This window comes from Trichomycterus rosablanca, chromosome 17 (genome assembly GCF_030014385.1).
Source record: "Trichomycterus rosablanca isolate fTriRos1 chromosome 17, fTriRos1.hap1, whole genome shotgun sequence".
NCBI lineage: Eukaryota > Metazoa > Chordata > Actinopteri > Siluriformes > Trichomycteridae > Trichomycterus > Trichomycterus rosablanca.
The window spans coordinates 30,683,318-30,706,091 of record NC_086004.1 but is presented as its reverse complement, the minus strand read 5'-3'; the positions used below and the strand labels follow the sequence as shown (position 1 = coordinate 30,706,091).

Below are 22,774 nucleotides of genomic sequence, written 5' to 3'. Positions count from 1 at the left end.
GGGGCTAAAGGTAGAGTATAGGGGGCTATAGGTAGAGTATAGGGGGCTATAGGTAGAGTATAGGGGGCTAAAGGTAGAGTATAGGGGGCTAAAGGTAGAGTATAGGGGGCTATAGGTAGAGTATAGGGGGCTATAGGTAGAGTATAGGGGGCTAAAGGTAGAGTATAGGGGGCTATAGGTAGAGTATAGGGGGCTATAGGTAGAGTATAGGGGGCTAAAGGTAGAGTATAGGGGGCTATAGGTAGAGTATAGGGGGCTAAAGGTAGAGTATAGGGGGCTAAAGGTAGAGTATAGGGGGCTATAGGTAGAGTATAGGGGGCTAAAGGTAGAGTATAGGGGGCTATAGATAGACTATGGGGGCTATAGGAAGATTACAGGTGGGTTACAGGTGAGCTATAGGTTAATAGATGATGTATGAGCTATAGACTGTGGTTAGATGCTGATATGTGATTGGTCGGGTGTGAGCGTCACCATCTGAAGCCGCTCTGATGATCTATATTGTGAATGTATGGACTGTACTGGTTTTGGACCGTACCAGTCTCCCCACCAGTCTGTGGCAGCTGGCTGGATTACTCAGGTCCTTCATGGAGCACGCCACCTGATACACCAGCCGCCTGAGCCCGTCCAGACCCTCCAACGATTTACAGGAGACCTCACTGTTACACACACACACACACACACTCAGGTGAGATGAACCCGGGGGTGTATTACAGGTGTGTGATGTGCTGGCGCTCACTGCAGGTGTTTCCAGGTGATGTCCGGGTAGCCGCTCGCCCGGGCGCCCGACGGAGTCCTGCACAGTGCCAGGATGTACGCCCTCAGGGTGGCGATGCGCTCGGTACGGAACTTAGTGTCGATCAGGTCCAGATGAGTCCCGATCACCACCACAGAGGAGTTAGGGGCACGTGCCTACACACACACACACACACACACACACACACACACACACACACACACACACACACAGTTACACACACCACCACCGACTTTTTCTACCTATGTTCTGAGATGTTCTAAAACGTTTTGAGGGGCAGTGGTTGTTTAGTGGTTAGCGTACTGGACTAGTAATCAGAAGGTTGCTGGTTCAAGCCCCATAACCATTAAATTCACACTGTTAGGAAACCCCTAATTGCTTGTTCCTGCTGTAGCTGGTGTGGTGGAGGAGTACAGAGAGTGTAGTGTGTTCCTCCATACATGCTAAAGCTCTCTGTAAGAATCCAGCACCGATTTTACACAATAATAAGAAGCTCTTTTAAATGAATGGGCACAAATCCCCACAGAAACACTCAAAAATCTGGTAAGAAGAGCCTGTCCAGGTGGGTTTAGATTGAGTGACCCTACAGAAGAACGTTGGTTGGAGAAGCTGAGAGCTTCCTCACCTCGATGTTGAGCAGCCAGGACTGCAGGTTGGCGACGGCCTCCTCCCCCAGTGCCAGGTTCCACACCACCACGTACAGGGCTTTATCAGTGAAGAAGCACTGGTTCACTGTGGTCATACTGGCCGGACCGCCCACGTCCCACACGTTAAAGGACACGGAGTCCACCTGTTCACACCAGAGGGGCACGGGTCAGGGTTCAGGGTCAGATCATCGGCTCGTCTCGATCAGCCAGCGGGGGGCGTAACTGCTGCAGTTATGAGGAATCCCCTCGGGCTGCAGTTACGCCCCCCGCTGGCTGATCGGTGGCGCTGCACAGAGACGGGGATGAGAAACCCAATCAGACCCTCCCTCCCTCAGACACGCCCACTTGACTCACCCCACTCTTGACCCCGCTGGGTCTCTCCAGTTGCCAGTGGGAGGTGCGGATGCTGCAGTCGGTGGGCTGGAAGGCGGAGGTTCTGCCGGTCTGAAGGGCCTCCAGTAGAGCGCTCTTCCCCTGCCGCGGGGGCCCGGCGAACATCAGCTTCATCAGCCTGCAGGGTTCAGCACCGCGCAGCTCAGCACGCAGGAACGCCAACACACTGGAGGGGCCTGAAACACACACACACACACACACACATGAACACACACACACATGAACACACATACACACACACACACACACACACACAAACACACAAATATATATACACACACATATACACACACACACACACATACACACACACACACACACATATACACACACACACACACACACACACATGAACACACACACACACAAACACACAAATATATATACACACACACACACACACACACACACATATACACACACACACACATATACACACACACACATACACACACACACACACACACGAACACACACACACACATATACACACACACACACATATACACACACACATACACACACACACACACACACACACGAACACGAACACACACACACACACACACACACATGAACACACACACACACACACACAAACACACAAATATATACACACACACACTCAGTGTAGGACTGCATGGGATACAGTAACACAACTATCTACACCCACTACAGGACCTGTAGAGAGCAGAGGATGTTTGGGTTAGGGTTAGGGTTAGGGTTTGTTCCTTGGTGGAGGAACATGCTAGTGTGTGTGTGTGTTCTGGTGTGAGTGTAGCAGGTGCAGCAGTGTTGTTGGGATTCTGTAAACACCTCAGTGTCCGTGAGTACACACTGCTGTATGGTGAGTGTGAGCGGTGTGAGCCGGTGTGAGTCTGTACCGTCTCTCCGGACGTCGGCAGGTACGTTGGTGATGTTCAGCTCCTCGATGTCCAGCTGCCAGAGGTTGGAGAGCTGACCCAGTTCAGCCGGGAGCTCCTGGATTCCTGAGTTACTGCAGAGAGCAGAAGATCCACGTTTACATCTGGGCTGCACCTAATAAACTACATCTCCCATGATGCACTGCTGCAGAGCTCACTCACTTGGACAGGTAGAGTTCGGACAGGTTCCTGAGGGCACACACGGAGGGGGGCACACACTCCAACTGGTTATCGTTCAGGTGGAGAACCTCCAGAGAGTCACGCAGGAGCTCAGGGAACTGGATATGACAAACTGCAAGAGACAAAGTGGAACTGTAACACACACACACATATTGTAACACACACACATATTGTAACACACACACATATTGTAACACACACACACATATTGTAACACACACACATATTGTAACACACACACATATTGTAACACACACACTCATATTGTAACACACACACATATTGTAACACACTCATATTGTAACACACACACACATATTGTAACACACACACATATTGTAACACACACACACATATTGTAACACACACACTCATATTGTAACACACACACATATTGTAACACACTCATATTGTAACACACACACACATATTGTAACACACACACACATTGTAACACACACACTCATATTGTAACACTCATATTGTAACACACACACACATATTGTAACACACACACACATTGTAACACACACACTCATATTGTAACACACACACACATATTGTAACACACACACACATATTGTAACACACACACTCATATTGTAACACACTCATATTGTAACACACACACACATATTGTAACACACACACATATTGTAACACACACACACATATTGTAACACACACACACATATTATAACACACACACTCATATTGTAACACGCACACACATATTGTAACACACACACTCATATTGTAACACGCACACATATTGTAACACACACACTCATATTGTAACACACACACTCATATTGTAACACACACACACATATTGTAACACACACACTCATATTGTAACACACACACACACATATTGTAACACACACACACATATTGTAACACACACACTCATATTGTAACACACACACTCATATTGTAACACACACACACACACACATATTGTAACACACACTCATATTGTAACACACACACTCATATTGTAACACACACACACATATTGTAACACACACACTCATATTGTAACACACACACACATATTGTAACACACACTCATATTGTAACACACACACACATATTGTAACACACACACTCATATTGTAACACACACTCATATTGTAACACACACACACATATTGTAACACACACACACAACTGTAACACACACACATCTGACTGTAACACACACACACAGTGAACTGTAACAGACTGTAACACACACACACACTGCACTGTAACACACACACACACACACTCAGCTGTAACACACACACACACACACTCAACTGTAACACACACAGACTAAACTGTAACACATACTAAAGTGTAACACACACACACTCGACTGTAACACACACACACCTGACTGTAACACACACACACTCAGCTGTAACACACACACACACCTGACTGTAACACACACACACTCAGCTGTAACACACACACACACTCGACTGTAACACACACACACCGGACTGTAACACACACACACACACACAGTGAACTGTAACACACTGTAACACACACACACTGTTACACACACTGTAATATACACACACTGAATTGTAATGCACACACACACACACACACACACATGGGTGCAGTTATAAAGTGGACCTGCATGCTTTAGCACAGGGCACCATGATGCCCCTGTACCCTCTGACCATGACGGTGTAATTACAGCTGTACCCTGGTGACCCCGCCCCGGGCGCTCTGTACCTGGTTCTGGGTCTCTGCGCTGCCACGTGGTGAGGAATGCCAGGGGTCTGCGGGTCCTGGTGTTCTCCTCGTTCCTCTGTCTGCAGGGTGAAGATGGTGAGGGCAGAAATACAGTGGGTATCAGAGCAGGTGGTGCATGTACAGAGGGCAAAATAACTGCCCCCAGTCTGATTGCCACAGTGTGTGTGTGTGTGTGTGTGTTGGTACCTTCCCAGTTGGTTCTTTGACAGGTCGAGAGTTCGTAGTTGAGAACATTTCCAGTTTTTGGGAGGCGGAAGAGCAGCGATCTGATTCCCACACACCTTCAGAGAGACGAGGGCCTGTAACACACACACACACACACACACACACACACACACACACACACACACACACACACACACTATCAGTGACTGAGGAATGGACGGCCCAATGGGAAATCCCCCCTCCCCCAGTCTAAGCTGCTGAGGTGTGAAATTGAATCTGAGATGAACATAATTCTGCTGAGACGTGCACAGTTCCCTCTCCATCCAGCAGGTGTGTTACAAAATCCTGCCCTATAACCACCTTCACCCATGTGGGCATCCAGACACGGAACAGCAGTGGTGACATTGCTTGACATTGAGTCTGTAAAATAACTAATAATTAATGATAATAATGAAGAATTAAATATTTTTTTTACCAAATAATGAATAATAAATGATAATAAACAATAAATGTGTAATAACAAATAATTAATCATAATAATTAATAATAATAATAATAATAATACAGAACCAAGAATTTATAACAATAAATAATTAAAATGTAATAATAAACAGGTAGTAATTCATAATATATAATAAATAGAGATTAACACTGTATTGAATCTGCAGTGTTTGGATCAGTAGTGAGTCTCTGGTTCTCACCTCCAGTTGGAATATGTATGCTGGAAGCTCCTTCAGGATGTTCTCAGAGAAATCCACGTCCATCAGATGAGTCCTCCAGAAGATGGAGATGCTGTCAGGGAGGCTCTCGATCTGGTTCCACCCGGCTTTACAGGTTTTCTACAAGAAACACACCAGTGATGGTTATAATCACACACCAGTAACATCACACACCAGTAACCAGCACACACGATATGGCCAAAAGTATGTGGACACCTGAACTAAAGAGTAAACTGAGGTGTTTCAGTCATGAGGATCGACACTGTGTTACTGCTGATGATCAGAACATGCTGTGTGGTCAGGTGTCCACATATTTTTGGTTTGGACTGACAGAGATGGGGGCGGGGTTGGTGTGGATAACAGACCAGGGGACACGCCCAGGGGTCGGGGAAGCGCCTGATCCTGTTCCTGCTGATGTTCAGGGTGCTGAGGGATTTGAAGCAGTGCAGCACGTGAGATGGAAGCTCCACCAACACGTTATCAGATATGTCCAGGTCCTGCAGCCGCCGCAGCCCCACCCAGTTAGTGCCTGCAGGAGACACAAATCCCCACAGTTATAGTCCTGATTACTCACTAATTATTCACTGATTATACACACACATCTTCTACAATCACAGACTAATAGTAATAACAATAAAAATAATAATAATAAATACAATATTTATAATAATAATAATAATAACAATAAAAAATAAATACAATTTATAATAATAATAATAGTATTTATAATAATAATAACAGTATTTTTAATAATAATAATAATAATGTTAGTATTTATAATAATAATAATAATAATAATAGTATTTATAATAATAATCATTATTATTATTCTGTTTGCGTTTCAAAAACTTTACTATTTTCTATTTTGTGTGTGTGTGTGAGTGTATGTAATGTGCATGTGTGTAGAAGTGTAATGTGTGTGTGTGTGTGTGTGTGTTGTACCAGTAGGGATGTTGAACAGGGTGTTGAGTTTGTTTTTGGAGGTGATGAGTCTCTGTAGTTGGCTGAGATGCAGCAGACCGACCGGGAGGCTCTCCAACTCATTCTCACACAGATTCACCTGCTGTAATCTGTACACACACACACACACACACACACACACACACAGATTAATGATGTAAAAATGAGTATAACGTGGTACTTTACTGTTATTATTGTAGAACCGAACATGAACAGCAGGTGGCGCCAAACACACCAAATTTAAACCTCATGATAAACCCAGCAGGTTGAGTTTGGTGCCACCCTGACCCGGCCTGACCCGGCGCGGTGCGGTGCGGCTGTACCTGGTGCAGATGATCTCCTGGGAGGACTGGGGCGTGTGCAGCTCCCTCAGCTTGTTGTGCGACAGGTCGAGTGTGTGCAGGTGGATCAGACCCCACGGCACCACCGACGGCAGCGAGGTCAGAGCGTTGTGAGACACATCCAGCACCGTCATCCTGGAGGAGACATCCAGGAACCAGTCCAGCTTTAACCAGGGCAGCTTCAGGCCTGACCAGTGTACGCTCACCGGCTACACACACACACACACACACCATGTTAATGCATGAATGCTCTGGTAACAGCACAGGGGTTCGAATCCCAGATGGGGACCACAAATATAGAAGGTGCTGGAGGACACAACCAAACACACAGACAAATAATAACTAGAGGAAAGGGCCTTCCCTAAACTGTTCCTGCAAAACACCTAAACTTCAGGATTAGGACGGGTGTTTGCATACACTATATGGCCAAGTATTGGGACATCCCCTGTCTCTTAATTACTGAGTTTCAGCCACAACAGTCGCAAACAGGTGTAATAAATCAATCATATAAAGAGAATCACAGATCTGACTGTACAGCAACAGTTTAGGGAAGGCCCTTCTCTGTTCTAGCGTGACTGTGTTCTACATAGAGCCCTGACCTCAGCCCCACTCAACAGCTCTGGGATGAACCAGAACATCAACTGATCAATCAGTGCCCAACCGTCACAAATTCCCACAGACACACTTCGAAATCTTGTGAGAAGCTTCTCAGAAGACCAGCTGTTGTTCTAGCTGAAACGATCACACTGTTACGGTTCATCCAACAAGCTCACGGTGAGGCGTCCGAATACTTTTGGTCGTATAAAAGTACGTACATTTATAGACGATTATTCCTCTAATAATGAACGCAGCCCCTCTCGGGTACAGTACATCTCAGGTACAGTACATCTCAGGTACAGTACATCTCAGGTACAGCCCCTCAGGTACAGCCCCTCTCAGGTACAGCCCCTCAGGTACAGCCCCTCTCAGGTACAGTACGTCTCAGGTACAGTACATCTCAGGTACAGCCCCTCTCAGGTACAGTACATCTCAGGTACAGCCCCTCTCAGGTACAGTACGTCTCAGGTACAGTACATCTCAGGTACAGCCCCTCAGGTACAGCCCCTCTCAGGTACAGCCCCTCTCAGGTACAGTACATCTCAGGTACAGTACATCTCAGGTACAGCCCCTCAGGTACAGCCCCTCAGGTACAGCCCCTCTCAGGTACAGCCCCTCTCAGGTACAGCCCCTCTCAGGTACAGTACATCTCAGGTACAGCCCCTCAGGTACAGTACATCTCAGGTACAGCACCTCAGGTACAGCCCCTCAGGTACAGCCCCTCAGGTACAGTACATCTCAGGTACAGCCCCTCAGGTACAGTACATCTCAGGTACAGCCCCTCAGGTACAGCCCCTCTCAGGTACAGCCCCTCTCAGGTACAGTACATCTCAGGTACAGTACATCTCAGGTACAGTACATCTCAGGTACAGCCCCTCAGGTACAGCCCCTCAGGTACAGTACATCTCAGGTACAGCCCCTCTCAGGTACAGTACGTCTCAGGTACAGTACATCTCAGGTACAGCCCCTCTCAGGTACAGCCCCTCTCAGGTACAGTACATCTCAGGTACAGTACATCTCAGGTACAGCCCCTCAGGTACAGTACATCTCAGGTACAGCACCTCAGGTACAGCCCCTCAGGTACAGCCCCTCAGGTACAGTACATCTCAGGTACAGCCCCTCAGGTACAGTACATCTCAGGTACAGCCCCTCAGGTACAGCCCCTCAGGTACAGCCCCTCTCAGGTACAGCCCCTCAGGTACAGCCCCTCTCAGGTACAGTACATCTCAGGTACAGTACATCTCAGGTACAGCCCCTCAGGTACAGCCCCTCAGGTACAGCCCCTCTCAGGTACAGCCCCTCTCAGGTACAGTACATCTCAGGTACAGTACATCTCAGGTACAGCCCCTCAGGTACAGTACATCTCAGGTACAGCACCTCAGGTACAGCCCCTCAGGTACAGCCCCTCAGGTACAGTACATCTCAGGTACAGCCCCTCAGGTACAGTACATCTCAGGTACAGCCCCTCAGGTACAGCCCCTCTCAGGTACAGCCCCTCTCAGGTACAGTACATCTCAGGTACAGTACATCTCAGGTACAGTACATCTCAGGTACAGCCCCTCAGGTACAGCCCCTCAGGTACAGTACATCTCAGGTACAGCCCCTCTCAGGTACAGCCCCTCTCAGGTACAGTACATCTCAGGTACAGTACATCTCAGGTACAGCCCCTCAGGTACAGTACATCTCAGGTACAGCACCTCAGGTACAGCCCCTCAGGTACAGCCCCTCAGGTACAGTACATCTCAGGTACAGCCCCTCAGGTACAGTACATCTCAGGTACAGCCCCTCAGGTACAGCCCCTCAGGTACAGCCCCTCTCAGGTACAGCCCCTCAGGTACAGCCCCTCAGGTACAGTACATCTCAGGTACAGCCCCTCTCAGGTACAGCCCCTCTCAGGTACAGCCCCTCTCAGGTACAGCCCCTCAGGTACAGCCCCTCTCGGGTACAGCCCCTCAGGTACAGCCCCTCTCAGGTACAGCCCCTCAGGTACAGCCCCTCTCAGGTACAGCCCCTCTCAGGTACAGCCCCTCAGGTACAGCCCCTCTCAGGTACAGCCCCTCTCAGGTACAGTACATCTCAGGTACAGCCCCTCTCAGGTACAGCCCCTCTCAGGTACAGCCCCTCTCAGGTACAGCCCCTCAGGTACAGCCCCTCAGGTACAGCCCCTCTCAGGTACAGCCCCTCTCAGGTACAGCCCCTCTCAGGTACAGCCCCTCAGGTACAGCCCCTCTCGGGTACAGCCCCTCAGGTACAGCCCCTCTCAGGTACAGCCCTTCTCAGGTACAGTACATCTCAGGTACAGCCCCTCTCAGGTACAGCCCCTCTCAGGTACAGCCCCTCAGGTACAGCCCCTCTCAGGTACAGCCCCTCTCAGGTACAGTACATCTCAGGTACAGCCCCTCAGGTACAGCCCCTCTCAGGTACAGCACGTCTGGAGTTCACTCACCTGTTGCACCCTGCCGTCGCTCAGTGCGTCTCCGTCCTCCAGGAGGCGCTCTCTCAGCAGCTCCTGACTGAAGTCGGCGTGGTCCATTAACGTGTACGATGAGAAGCCGGCTCCGTTCTCCAGCAGGAAGCGGCCGATCTCTTTACTTCCTGCGTATAACAGAAGAGAGGAGGAGTGAGCGCCGCCCGCCTGGAGCTGACCAGCAGGAAGTGGACCTTCCCTCAACAGGTTCAAAAGAGGAAGTGAGCCACAAAACAGCGAGCAGAAATCCCCCGTGTTTCTGTTCTGCACCGCGTGTCTGATCTAACACGGGCGTGTCGGGTCACAGAGACTCCAGACACAATCAGGGAGCTGGTTTACTGCTGAAACAGCGCCGCCTACTGAGCTGCATCGAGTCCAGACAGTCGCGCTGTGCTCTCTTGCCAGCGCCTCAACCAGCCAGCAGGGGTCACACTTGCAGCGACAACCGTCCCTCCCTCACTCAGGCACAACCAAGTAATCTCCACGTTCCTCCACTTCTGTACAGGCGCCTCGGGCTACTAACCAGGGTCCTTACACAGCCTCAAAGACCACGCCCACTTTTCAGTCCCGCAGACTGCTGCAGACACAATCATGCCCGCTAGGGGGCGCCCAGTCAACCAGTAGCAGAGCTGAGATTCAGAACTCCCGCCGGTAGCTACACGGGCACAAAAGACCCCCCATGATCAAGTACTCACCCCCCATTAATCCTGATGCCCACCCGGATGCCCCCGAGTCTGTAGAGTCACCGCTGCAGCATTTCCCCCAAAACCCAAACCCAGCCAGCATTAGTGCCCGCCGCGCCCTCCCGAGCGCCCCCTGTAGGCGACGGTACCTGCTCGAGCGGCGGCGTACAGCGGGAGGCCGGTGATGACAGCGAACTCATCAGTGTGCAGAGCGCAGTCACCCACGTCCACCTGGTAACTCAACACCAGGAGCTTCACCACCTCCACATGCCCCCGCTGGCACGCCGACGCCAACATCCAGTTCAGCAGATCCTGACGGATACAGCAACCTGAGAACACACGGGGGGAGGGGGGGAGGGAGAGAACAGCGCTGTGAGAAAGTATTCACCCCCCCCACACACACACACACACCTTCGTTACTGTGACACAGCATTAACAATTGTACACTGGGCCCACTGCAACCCTGACCACGATAAACCAAAATGAATGCTGAAGTGGGAGCACTGGCTGTGTCTGGAGGAGGGAAGGTGGAACATGGGTAAGATCTCATAAAACATTCTCATGGAAACACACACACACACGCACACACACACGCTCACACACACACACACACATGCTCACACACACACACACACATGTACACACACAAATATAAACACATACACACACACACACACACAAACACACACACACACGCACACACAAACACACACGCACACACACACACACACACACACACATGCTCACACACACACACAAATATAAACACACACACTCACACACACACTCACACACAAACACACACATGCTCACACACACAAACACACACACATGCTCACACACACACACACACACACACACACACACACACACAAACACACACACACAAACACACGCGCACACACACACACACACACACAGGTAAAACTGACTCACTCACGTGGTAGAGAGTCCAGTAGTTCCTGGACCACGGTGTGCTGGCCGTGATGTGCAGCCAGGATGGCGGGGTTCCTCTCAGTGGGTTCCTGAGGAACCTGGACCTGAGCGTCCTTCAGCAGGAACCGAACACTGTCCACATCACCGTGCTGACTGGCACAACACAACAGCTCCAGCTGCAGGAACACACACACACACACACACACACACACACACCTTCAGCACATCAGGTTCAGCATCTGGGAAACACACTACCGACCAATAACTGGATAATTCCTCATAACTGCTGCAGTTACGCCCTCTGCTGGCTGATGGGGGGATAATGGAGATCAATGCATGACTCTCCGTGCACGATACGGATCTCTGTATGAACTCTGGTGCAGGTGAAAAGAAGCGGTCAGTGCTGCACACGTGTCGGTCAGGAGTGAAGGTCTGCAGCATTAGAGGTGAAACACCGTCGGGGAATTGGATATGACTAAATTGAGAGGGAACACAGCTACTAAACTCTCATCCATCATGGGGCCTCGGCAAAACCACCCCACCCCCCTTAGACATAGCCAATCTTGCCCATGTTAAAGCTTTACATGCACCGCTGAGGATCTGAACCCTGGATCCCAGCGGTAGTGGGCTAGCATGATTTACCGCTGCGCCACTTGAGCGCCCATAAACGTTTGTTTGTTTGTTTGGGTAGATCACACATTTACAGCTTTACAAGGGTAGTTGTAGCCTAGCAGTTAACATACTAGACTAGTAATCAGAAAGGCGCAGGTTCAAGCCCCACCACTGCCAGGTTGCTACTGTAGGGCCCTTGAGCAAGGCCCTTAAACCTTAATTGCTCAGACTGTATACTGTCACACTACTGTAAGTCGCTTTGAATAACGTAAATGTACATTTACTAGAGAGGTTTAGTTCTCTTACCGCGTCCATCCGCCCGCCAGCGTTCTCCTGACACGCCATCCGGATCAGCCTGCGCGCCCTGAGCTCCTCGGCGTGCCCGTACGCCTCCTTGATGTTCTCCAGGGTGGGTGACTGGCACAGGGGTGCGCCACCGCCGCCCAGCGCAGAGTGCTTGGCTCCCATCTCTGCTCCGCCTGTACGGAGACACAGACCAAGTGATTAAGGTACTGGAGTAGTAATCAGAAGGTCGCTGGTTCAAGCCCCACATTTGCCAGGGTGCCACTGTTGGGCCCTTGAGCAAGGCCCTTAACCCTTAATGGCTTGGATTGGATTGTATATGGTCACAATAGTAAATTAAACAATTTTTAAAAATAAAGGGACGTGTTTTAAATCCTAAACTCTGAGCCGAGATTATAAAAGTGCAGACCGATCGTGATCAATACGTCTGACTGCAGCGCTAACACCGATCAATCCTGTCATCTTACACCCGATTAGCAACACGAGACCCGACGGTCACACAAACAACAACGACCGCCTGATTACAGAGCATCAGACCTGACGGAAACACAAAATAAACAAATAAATCAATCAAACAGAAATAAAAATTATATTTCAATAAAATAACGCAGCCTGGAGCATCAGGTTGCTGGATACGAGAGTTCAACACTACGTGCTCGCCGTCGTCTGATTCTCCTCTTCATGATGGACAGATCTGGACTGCAGGCAGGCCGCTCGAGCACACGCACTCCGTGTCTGCAAAGCCTGGTATCGTCCTGCTGAAATGATCACAGACGTCCCGGGTAAGACTTCTCTGTGATGGCAGCACGTGTCTCTAAAATCCCAAAATACACCTCCACATACTAGAACAGATCCTGGCTTTTGAACCTTTCACTGATATCAGTCTGGATGGTCCTTTTATTTTGGCACAGAGAACTCGACGTCTGTTCGGTCCATCTGAGTTGAGCTCGGGCCCAGAGAACTCTGAGGTGTGTCTGTATAGGACTGATGTCTGACTCTCTTTGTGTGTAACAGAGTTCAGGTTGTTTCTTGATGCAGCGGCGGCCTGGGTTAAGTAACACCGGTTTTCTGAAGCGCTCCTGAGCCCACGTGTCTTTATTTATATTTATCACAGTAGGACGACGGTTTCTCATGCAGCGCCGTCTGAAGACTCGAAGGTCACAAACATTCTACAGAGACTCTCCAGATTCCCTGAATCTTTCCACAATATCATGTACAGTAGACGGTGAAAGATTAAATTATTTATAATCCTGCAGTGAGAGATGCTCTTTTTGAGCTGACTGTTTCTCTGATGAAGTTTGGAACACGGTGGTGAGCCACGCCCCATCATTGCTTGTACAGACTGATCCTGATCAGGTGGATCCTTTTATACCCGATCATGATTCCCTCACCTGATACCAACTCACCTGCTCACTGTAGAACCTCAACATTACATCAACTTTTCACTCTCATTCTGCCCCCTGTCCCAACTTTTTTGGAGTCTGTTACAGCATCAGATTCTAAACCTGCTTCTGTTTACACTCTACAGTGAAGTTGATCAGTGAAACAATAGAAATTAAATAAAGATTGAAGAGAACCACACATTCTTCTTTATACTGAGATTTACTAAGCGTCCCAACTTTTACTGGAACTGTTTTTATATAAATATAGAGGTGACTGGTGTCAGTAGAGTTATCTCCATGTTTTATTTCTCTATATTAGGAGATGATGATTTAATCGGCCCCTCACACCCTGCTGCTGTACATAACTGGTGTGGACTGATGGTGCTGGGTTCATGGCTGGGTTGAATGCTGGGTTGACTGGTGGAGTCACTGGTGTTCCTGTGTGTGCTGCTATATGAGGAACTGGTATGAATAATTGAGGAAGCTGCAGACGAGCGGCTGCTGAAAGCCTGTGGGAGAGAAACCATTAACCCCAGAGACGCTCACGCCAGTACCATCACAACCATCACTGATCCCAGAGCTGCAGCACGGCAGGACACGATCAGGATCAGATACACAACAGAAAGAGAGACACTGATCCAGGGTCAGCCTCACACACACACACACACTAATATACACACACACACACACACACACACACTCACACACACTCACACACACTCAGTCACTCTCTCACACACACACACTCAGTCACTCTCTCACACACACACACTCAGTCACTCTCTCACACACACACACACACCAGCAGATTTATATTCTCATAAACACAAAAACAAGAGCAAACAGTATAACGTGATTTTGGGGTTTGATTATTTTATTAAATCAGTCGTTAAAATGTTAAATCACTAAACTCGTAATTTCACTTCATTTAAAATAATCATTTAATAATTATTATTAGTTTATATCTAAGAAAATACTAAAATGTGTATGAACCTTTCTACAGAGGATGAGAAATGACATAAATATGAATAAATTAATAGTTTAAAATATAAATAATAAATGAATAAATAATTTTTTTTCATAAAAAAGGCAAATTAAAATAAATGGGTGAAAAAGTGAATTTATTTTCCACACATTAATGGACACAATTTTATTATTATTATTATTATTTTATTATTATTATTATTATTACAATTATTATTATTATATTAGTATTATTATTTTATTTTTTATTATTATTACAATTTTATTATTTATTATTATTAGTATAATTTTTATTATTATTTTGTTATTATTATTATTATTATTATTATATTACAATTTTATTATTTATTATTATTCGTATGATTATTATTATTATTATTATTATTATTATTATTATTATTATTATTAGGAAGAAATAAGTTTTGATTGGTCAGTGTTGGTTTTACCCCAGTAAATCTGTTTTTTTCCTTCAGTCATAAACAGATAAATGTATCATTCAATCAGGGAGGAAATGTAAACAAACAAGCTGCTCCAGCAGTTCAGCAGCATACAGTAAAACTCGAGAACATGTGAAATACAACCATAAAAACATGGAGAGTTTAAAAAGGTTCCACTTAAATCATTAACAGAGACAATACACGGATCGTTTATCATGAATACATTATACTGCACAGGACCCACCGTGACCCTGACCAGGATACAGCGCTGGTATAACATAAAGAACTGATCTGATTCAGATTTTACAGACTGCTGTGATTATATATAAAGATTTATATAAACCTGAAGCTAAACTAGATCATTTATAGTAAACATCTGATTCTTCAGGAACTCTGAGCTACATAAGAGAGAACATACCAAACATCCAGAAGTAAACAACCTCCAGCAGCGTGTTTATTGGAACACAGCCATTCACTGCAGTACGTAACCCAATCCCACGTCTCCGTCTCCAGCGTACCTGCTCATGCTCCGTCAGAGCGTCCCACCCATCACCCGTCTGTCCTCCGCATCCGAGCAGCCTCCGTAACCGCGGCGTCCGTAACCACGGCGTCCGTAACCACGGCGCCCCCCTTCAGTCCGGGACCAGGACGCCGGTGCTCCCACTCTCGCCTCCGTCTCCTTTATCTGCTCCTGGTTCCTCCTCACCGTGTTTAATGGCAGCAGCCGCCACCGCTCCACCCCTCCTCCACCCCCCTCCACCCCCGCCCATTAGGAGCTGAAACCCAACCCTGCACCTCCCTGCTCCCGCCGGGCTCCCGGGGGGGGGTGGGGGGGTCGAGTTCCGTCCCCGACCTCAGACTCCAGACTGTGTTCCCTCACACGCCCACGCAGAGCCTGATGAGCATCATAACAACGTCCTGGAGCGTCCACGCGTCTCACGCTGTCTGATCGTCCACAGCAATCTGAGCACGGAGACGGGCGTGGCACTCTCTCATCAGCACCACCTTCTGATCAGTGAGCAGATTGGATTATTCAGGGCGTGGCCACTTTCATCTGCTGATCGGATTTCTCTGAGGTCGCTAAATTCAGCGTCTCGTTCCAGGAGAACCTGAAAACTCCGCCCACCTCTGCAGTGATTGGCCAGTACAGGCGTGTGAATGGATGTGGGTGGAGCTTCGTACTACACGCCCTCGTCCCCCCTTTTCGATACGACACCTGATCCACCAGTAATGTTCAAAAGTATATGGACACCCAGTTTAATCACTAAATCTGGAGTTTCAGACACACAGGTGTATAAAATATTCATTCAGCTATTAGAACGTAATTAAATCTGACTGTGTGCAAACAGTTAGGGGAAGGTCCTGTCCTGTTTCAGCATGACTCCGCCCGAGTGTGTTTGCTCTGAAGGAACTCCACAGATTCCTGACATTAAATCAAACACCTGTAATGTATTAAAACCAAACTAGGGATCAGAAGGTTGCTGGTTCAAGCCCCAGTGCTGCCAAGATGCTAATGTTGGGCCCCTAAACAAGGCCCCTAACCCTTATTGCTTGAATTGTATTCAGCTTTGGATAAGGACAATGATAGCTCAGAAGTTAAGGTACTAGACCATTCAATTGAAAGGTCACTGGTTCAAGACCCACCACTGTCAGGTTGCCACTGTTGGGCCCTTGAGTGAGGCCCTTAACCCTCAATTGTGTAGACAGTATACTGTCACAAGTCACTTTGGATAAAAGCTTCCACTAAATGCTGTAAACATCATTATAACCACGATTGCAAGCCGGAGCTTTTTGTCCAGCATCAGTACCTGAGCTGAATGGGCATAAATCCCAACAGACACACTCCTAAATCCTCTGGAAAGCCTTTCTAGAGGAGTGGAGGCTGTTATAGTCGTGATATAACAACATAACATATTAATGCTGTTTAACAAGGTGTCCAACAAGTACATGGTCAATATGGTGTCCACATACAGAGAAGTTGTAGCCTAGTGGTTAAGGTGCTGGACTAGTAATCTAAAGGTTGCTGGTTCAAGCCCCACCACTGCTAAGTTGCTACTGTTGGGCCCCTAAACAAGGCCCTTAACTATTATTGTTTAAATTGTATTCAGCCTTGGATAAGGGCAGTGGTAGCTCAGAGGTTAAGGTACTTGACTGGTAAGCAGAAGGTTGCAGGTTCAAGCCTCAACACCACAAAGTTACCACTCACTGTTGGGCCCCTGAGCAAGGCCCTTAACCCTTAATTACTCGTGTGAAAAGCACCTGCTGAATGCACAGATGTCAGTAGTAGCTCGTTGGTTACGGTACTTGTCTAGTGATGGGAAGCGTGGCACCACCGCCAGGCGGAGCGAGACCCTCGAACCCTCAACCGCCTGGACCGCATTCGGACCGCCGCCGGTCACAGGTGTCGCCTAAACACCGTAAACACACCACCAGGTCCTGAAACCGTCCAATCAGTGACACCAACACCACACACACACACACACACACACACACACACACTCACCATCCTGCTCGGCTTCACTCCGCTCCGGCGGCTCCTCACAGTCGTCAGCAGTTCCCACATTCCAGTACATGTTCCTAACACAGCAGCCTCACCATAGATCCCTCCAGGAACTACAGCTCACCGTCTGGGTTCTCATTCATCTGGAAAACAAACCCATACAACAGGTTAGAGACGCAAACAGGATCAGAGCGAAAGTGAAACTACAGCGTAACACACACACACACACACACACACACACACACACAACACACAACACACAACACACAACACACACACACACACACACACACACACACACACACACACACACACACACCAGCACTCCTCCAGAACAGCTTTCCACTACATCCGGGTTCCAGTTCATCCCAAAGCTGCTCGGTGGGGTGGGGTGGAGCTCAGAGCTCTGTGCAGGTCACCGAAATTCCTCCACACCAAACTCACACTTAATCACGTCTTCATGAAGATCGCTTTGTACAGGAGGAAAGGACCTTCCCTAACCTCTTTCCACAAAGCTGAATGCATCTTATTTATTTTATATAATCGATTGTATACGTGTGTTAGCGGTGGGTAAAACACACAAACGCAACAATTAAGAGGAACGTCCACATACTTTTGTTCAGATCGATCGTGCACCCGGTTCCACATTCATGCTGCAATAGCGGCCTCTGCTGGCCGCGCGAGAGATGGACGATTCCCAGAATAGCATAATCAATACGCAGTACGGCTCTCTGTGAGACTCCGCCCCTGACTGGTGAAAAGAAGTGGTCAGAAACTACACGTGTTTTTGTAAAGGGTGCATGATAGTCTGCAGCTCTGCTCGCTCAGGGCCAGCAGGGTCAATATCAACCAGGTTTAAGTTTAAAAGGTTCTGGGACTCAAGCGAACCACAGTGAGAGTCGATTTCACCAAATGGAGAAAAAATGACCTGAGCAGACAGTAGGGGGTGCTGTTACTCCCACAGACACGGTAAACTGTACCTGTTCCTCACCCAGCCAGGAGGTTCAGGACATCAGACCTGGACCTGAACCTGAGAGTCGAGCCTCGGTGGTGGACTAGTGTGTTACACCACTGCACCCCCCCTCTTTACCCCCTCCCCCCCAAAAATAACCCTTTTATTTAAAGCTGTGCTCTGTGCTTCCTCTGTTTGAGGATCTGAAACCATCTGAGAAGACGAATATACAGAAATAGAGGCGGGGGGGCTGAACCTCCACAGGTTCTCCTCACGACGAGCAGGAGATCAGGAGCCCATTCTGATCTATATAAAACAGTTTAGTCATCTCCAATTCCCTAAAACAAAAACAGCTCCTCTGCCGCTCGCACCTCCGGCCGAACCTCTCAAACAGGAACCGGGAGGAGACGTGAAGAGGAACCAGAATCAAAAGAGGAACCAGAACCGTTTCTGTGTGAACGTTTGTACTGACTTTATATTCCGTCTGTATCAGAGGACAGAAGTGATGACGCAGTGTGCAAAAGTTTACGGACGCCCTGCTGCAGCAGATCTCACAAGCGCCCAACATGCAGTGTGTCAGACAGACGCTACAGACAGACGCGTCACACAGACGCTACAGACAGACGCGTCAGACAGACGCTACAGACAGACGCTACAGACAGACGCGTCAGACAGACGCTACAGACAGACGCGTCAGACAGACGCTACAGACAGACGCTACAGACAGACGCTACAGACAGACGCATCAGACAGACGCTACAGACAGACGCTACAGACAGACGCATCAGACAGACGCTACAGACAGACGCTACAGACAGACGCTACAGACAGACGCTACAGACAGACGCATCAGACAGACGCTACAGACAGACGCTACAGACAGACGCTACAGACAGACGCTACAGACAGACGCTACAGTTCTCCTGGTTTTTTTGCAGCGTGTTTCAGCTTCTCACAGATCATTAATGATGTAAATTCAGGGCACTGAAGGGGCCGAAAGCTTTAGTCATAGCCAATTCCCCGATGGTATTTCCCCTCTACTGCTGCAGACCTCGTGACTAACACACGCCCCCTCCGACACAGGTGCAGCACCGACCGCTTCTTTTCACCTGCACTAGGGTTTATACGGAGATCCGTATCGCGCACGGAGAGTCTCTCTGTCTGTCTGTCTCTTAGTCTGCCTCTCCATCTCGTCTACTGTCTCTCAGGCTGTATCACCGTCTGTCTCTCAGTTTGTCTTTCAGTCCCTCTGTCTGTCTCAGTCTGTCTTTCTGTCTCTCATTCTGTCTCACTATCTCTCTCTCAGTCTCTCCATCTGTCTCTCCATCTGTCTCTCCGGCTGTCTGTCTGTCTCACCATCTGTCTCTCAGTCTGTCCCTTTGTCTGTCTCTGCCTGTCTCTCTATCTCTCAGTCTGTCTCTCAGTCTCTCTGCCTGTCTCTTTATCTCTCAGTCTCTCTGCCTGTCTCTCTATCTCTGTCTGTCTCTTTGTCTGTGTCTCTGTTTCAGTGTCTCACTGTCTCCGTCTGTCTCTCTCTACTCAATTCAATTTGCTTTATTGACAAGATCAATTTACATATTTGTATTGTCAAAGCGTTCATACATACATACACACATATATTATATATAGATAGATACTTTATTTATCTCGAAGGAAATTATTGAAATATAAATATTTACAAAAAAAAGAACAGGTCTATACATAGAAAAAAATGGTAAGAAAATATTCATTATGTAATAAAACAATTGTTCACAAAAAAGAAAAAATATCATTATGTGTGGGGGTGTGTGTGTATGTGGCGTGGTGGGTGTGTGTGGTGTGTGTATGTGTGTATGTGTGTGTGTATGTGTGAGTGTGTGTGTGTGTGTGTATGTGTGTATGTGTGTATGTGTGTATGTGTGTGTGGTGGGTGTGTGTGTGTATATGTGTGTATGTGTGTGTGGTGTGTGTGTGTGTGTGTGTGTGTGTGATGTGTGTGTGTGTGGGGGTGGGTGTGTGTGTGTGTGTGTGTATGTGTGTGTATGTGTGTGTGTGTGTATGTATGTGTGATGTGGGTGTGTGTGTGTGGGGGGGGGGGGGGGGGGGCGTGAGGGGGGGGGGGGGGGTGATCTGGTGTTTCACTCACTGTCCCGGAGTGTGTGACACTCATGTACATATTTGGCTGCAGTGGGGGTTGATGGTACCTCTCCTGATATAATGGCCAGTTTCTGTCTGTCTGTCTCTCTGTCTGTCTCTCTGTCAGCGTTCTGAAGCGTCTCACTTCTCTCTGTAACTGATGATAATATTGATGTGTGATTGTTGTGTACTTTGGGCAGTTTAGAAGGAACCTCTGTCTCTCTCTCTGTTCCTAAACCCAACACTCTGGCTGAGACTATCATACACACCCCTTCAACACCTGTACACGTGTCTCACGGAGAACCGCAGAGCGCATGGAGAGCCACGCTATGAATCAGTGTTGGGGTTGCAAGCGTAAGTAACCCAGTCGGCCTCCCTCAGGCACGACCTGTAGCGAAAGTTTAGCGGTTCTGAGCTGATGCTAATAATACATTAACACAGTAACTACCCCCCCCCCCCCCTAGTCTAGGCTGTTTTATTACATGTTTGTGTTTATGATTGTTAATGTTTATGTTAATTATTAATGTTTATAAGTATAAAGTATAAAGTCAGGACGTGTGTGTGTGTAACACCAACACTTCAGTCTAAATGTTCCTCACAGGTAAATGTAAACTTCTGACCTAAACCGCATTCTGATATAAATATGATATAAACTGGATAAGTTTATTCATGATAAAATAAACATGTTTATATAGATAAACTACAAATAAATGAAGTAAACAGAAGCGGTGTATGAGTTACATGGAAAACTGCGGAATTCTGGAATATCAGGCAACAGGAAGCACCGCGTCACCGATCAGTTCAGATTTAATAAAAAAAAATCAAATCAAATTTCATTGAAAATCATTAAATCAATTTAATTCAATTCTATTAAAGTCTATTTGTGTCAGATCTGATCCACACCGGACCTGATCACATCTACAGAGATCAGAATCCACCAAACAACTAAACACCGAGCAGAGACCAAACAAGCAGAAAAGTGATTAGTCAGTGTTTAACCAGGACTAAAGCAGGACTAAACCAGGACTAAAGCAGGACTAAACTAGGACTAAACCAGGACTAAAGCAGATAACACAGCTGTATAAACTCAGTAGTTGTTCAGTAACACACAGAAGTGAATCAGCAGCAGCAGCAGAACTCACCGGGAATGCAGCACAGATCCTCCTGAATCCACCCACTGCTCACACACACAAGATCACATCGATCACATGGATCACACTCATCAGATCGATCAGACTGATCTGGTTAGTGATCAGATTTAGAGAAGCTGCTGCTGTTCGGCTGGTGGTTTAAAACAGCAGCGCGGTTTTTCACTTCTGCTTCACTTCCTGTTAATAAAGCCTCAAATTTTCCCTTCAGTGCTTAAATACAGGAGACACACAGGGGGGGGGGGGTTCACATACTTTTGGCTGTACAGATGTGTGGGCGTGGCCACACCTGAGGTGAATGTTAGTGAGACTGAAAATACTAATTGGCAAAAACCCAGCAAACTATATACATTTAAACAACCCCCCAGGTGGGCTCAGGACAGCACTGAAAAATATCTTCACGCAGTTAGTAGCCAGCAAATTCAGACACTTCTCGACTTTTTTCTGTCTGACACCTACCCCCAAAATACAGAAGGAGTTGACATGGCTGAGGAAAATTTAAACAGTATTTTTGACCATGCCACTCAAATATCAAAGTTGACAATTAGTAAAAGCAAACCCAAGACCACCCAAGAAAACAAATGGTTTGATCAGGACTGCAAAAACAAGAGAAAAGAGCTAAGAAATATATCCAATCAGAAACATAGGGAACCACATAATCAGGAACTGCGCACAAAATACTGTGAGGCACTTAAAGAATATAAACACATACTTAAAATAAAAAAATACAAATATATACAAAGTCAAATAAATGACCTGGAGAAATCCATTAACTCCAATTCATTCTGGAAACACTGGAAATCACTAAAAAGAACACA

At 47.4% G+C, this 22,774-nt stretch overlaps 1 protein-coding gene across 2 annotated transcripts in view; it reads right to left on the bottom strand.

Moving 5' to 3' along the window:
* The window catches only part of lrrk1 (leucine-rich repeat kinase 1), a 59,112-nt gene extending 37,011 nt beyond the window's left edge, over positions 1-22,101 (bottom strand). Inside the window, exons 1-18 of one of the 2 annotated variants that reach the window (XM_063012536.1) lie at positions 21,951-22,101; positions 17,745-17,884; positions 12,442-12,614; positions 11,528-11,699; positions 10,737-10,916; positions 9,884-10,032; positions 6,823-7,049; positions 6,482-6,609; positions 5,905-6,068; positions 5,522-5,659; positions 4,842-4,954; positions 4,635-4,714; positions 2,880-3,009; positions 2,679-2,791; positions 1,756-1,970; positions 1,380-1,544; positions 737-909; positions 536-656 (exon numbers count right to left, since the gene is read on the bottom strand). In XM_063012536.1, the coding sequence (XP_062868606.1) occupies positions 536-656; positions 737-909; positions 1,380-1,544; positions 1,756-1,970; positions 2,679-2,791; positions 2,880-3,009; positions 4,635-4,714; positions 4,842-4,954; positions 5,522-5,659; positions 5,905-6,068; positions 6,482-6,609; positions 6,823-7,049; positions 9,884-10,032; positions 10,737-10,916; positions 11,528-11,699; positions 12,442-12,614; positions 17,745-17,814 (2,511 nt within the window). In that variant the 5' untranslated portion in view covers positions 17,815-17,884; positions 21,951-22,101. Of the gene's footprint in view, positions 1-535; positions 657-736; positions 910-1,379; positions 1,545-1,755; positions 1,971-2,678; positions 2,792-2,879; positions 3,010-4,634; positions 4,715-4,841; positions 4,955-5,521; positions 5,660-5,904; positions 6,069-6,481; positions 6,610-6,822; positions 7,050-9,883; positions 10,033-10,736; positions 10,917-11,527; positions 11,700-12,441; positions 12,615-15,759; positions 15,886-17,744; positions 17,885-21,950 lie in introns of those variants that run through there. The other variant, XM_063012537.1, reaches the window with a different exon arrangement.
* Between the last annotated feature and the right edge of the window lie 673 nt (positions 22,102-22,774).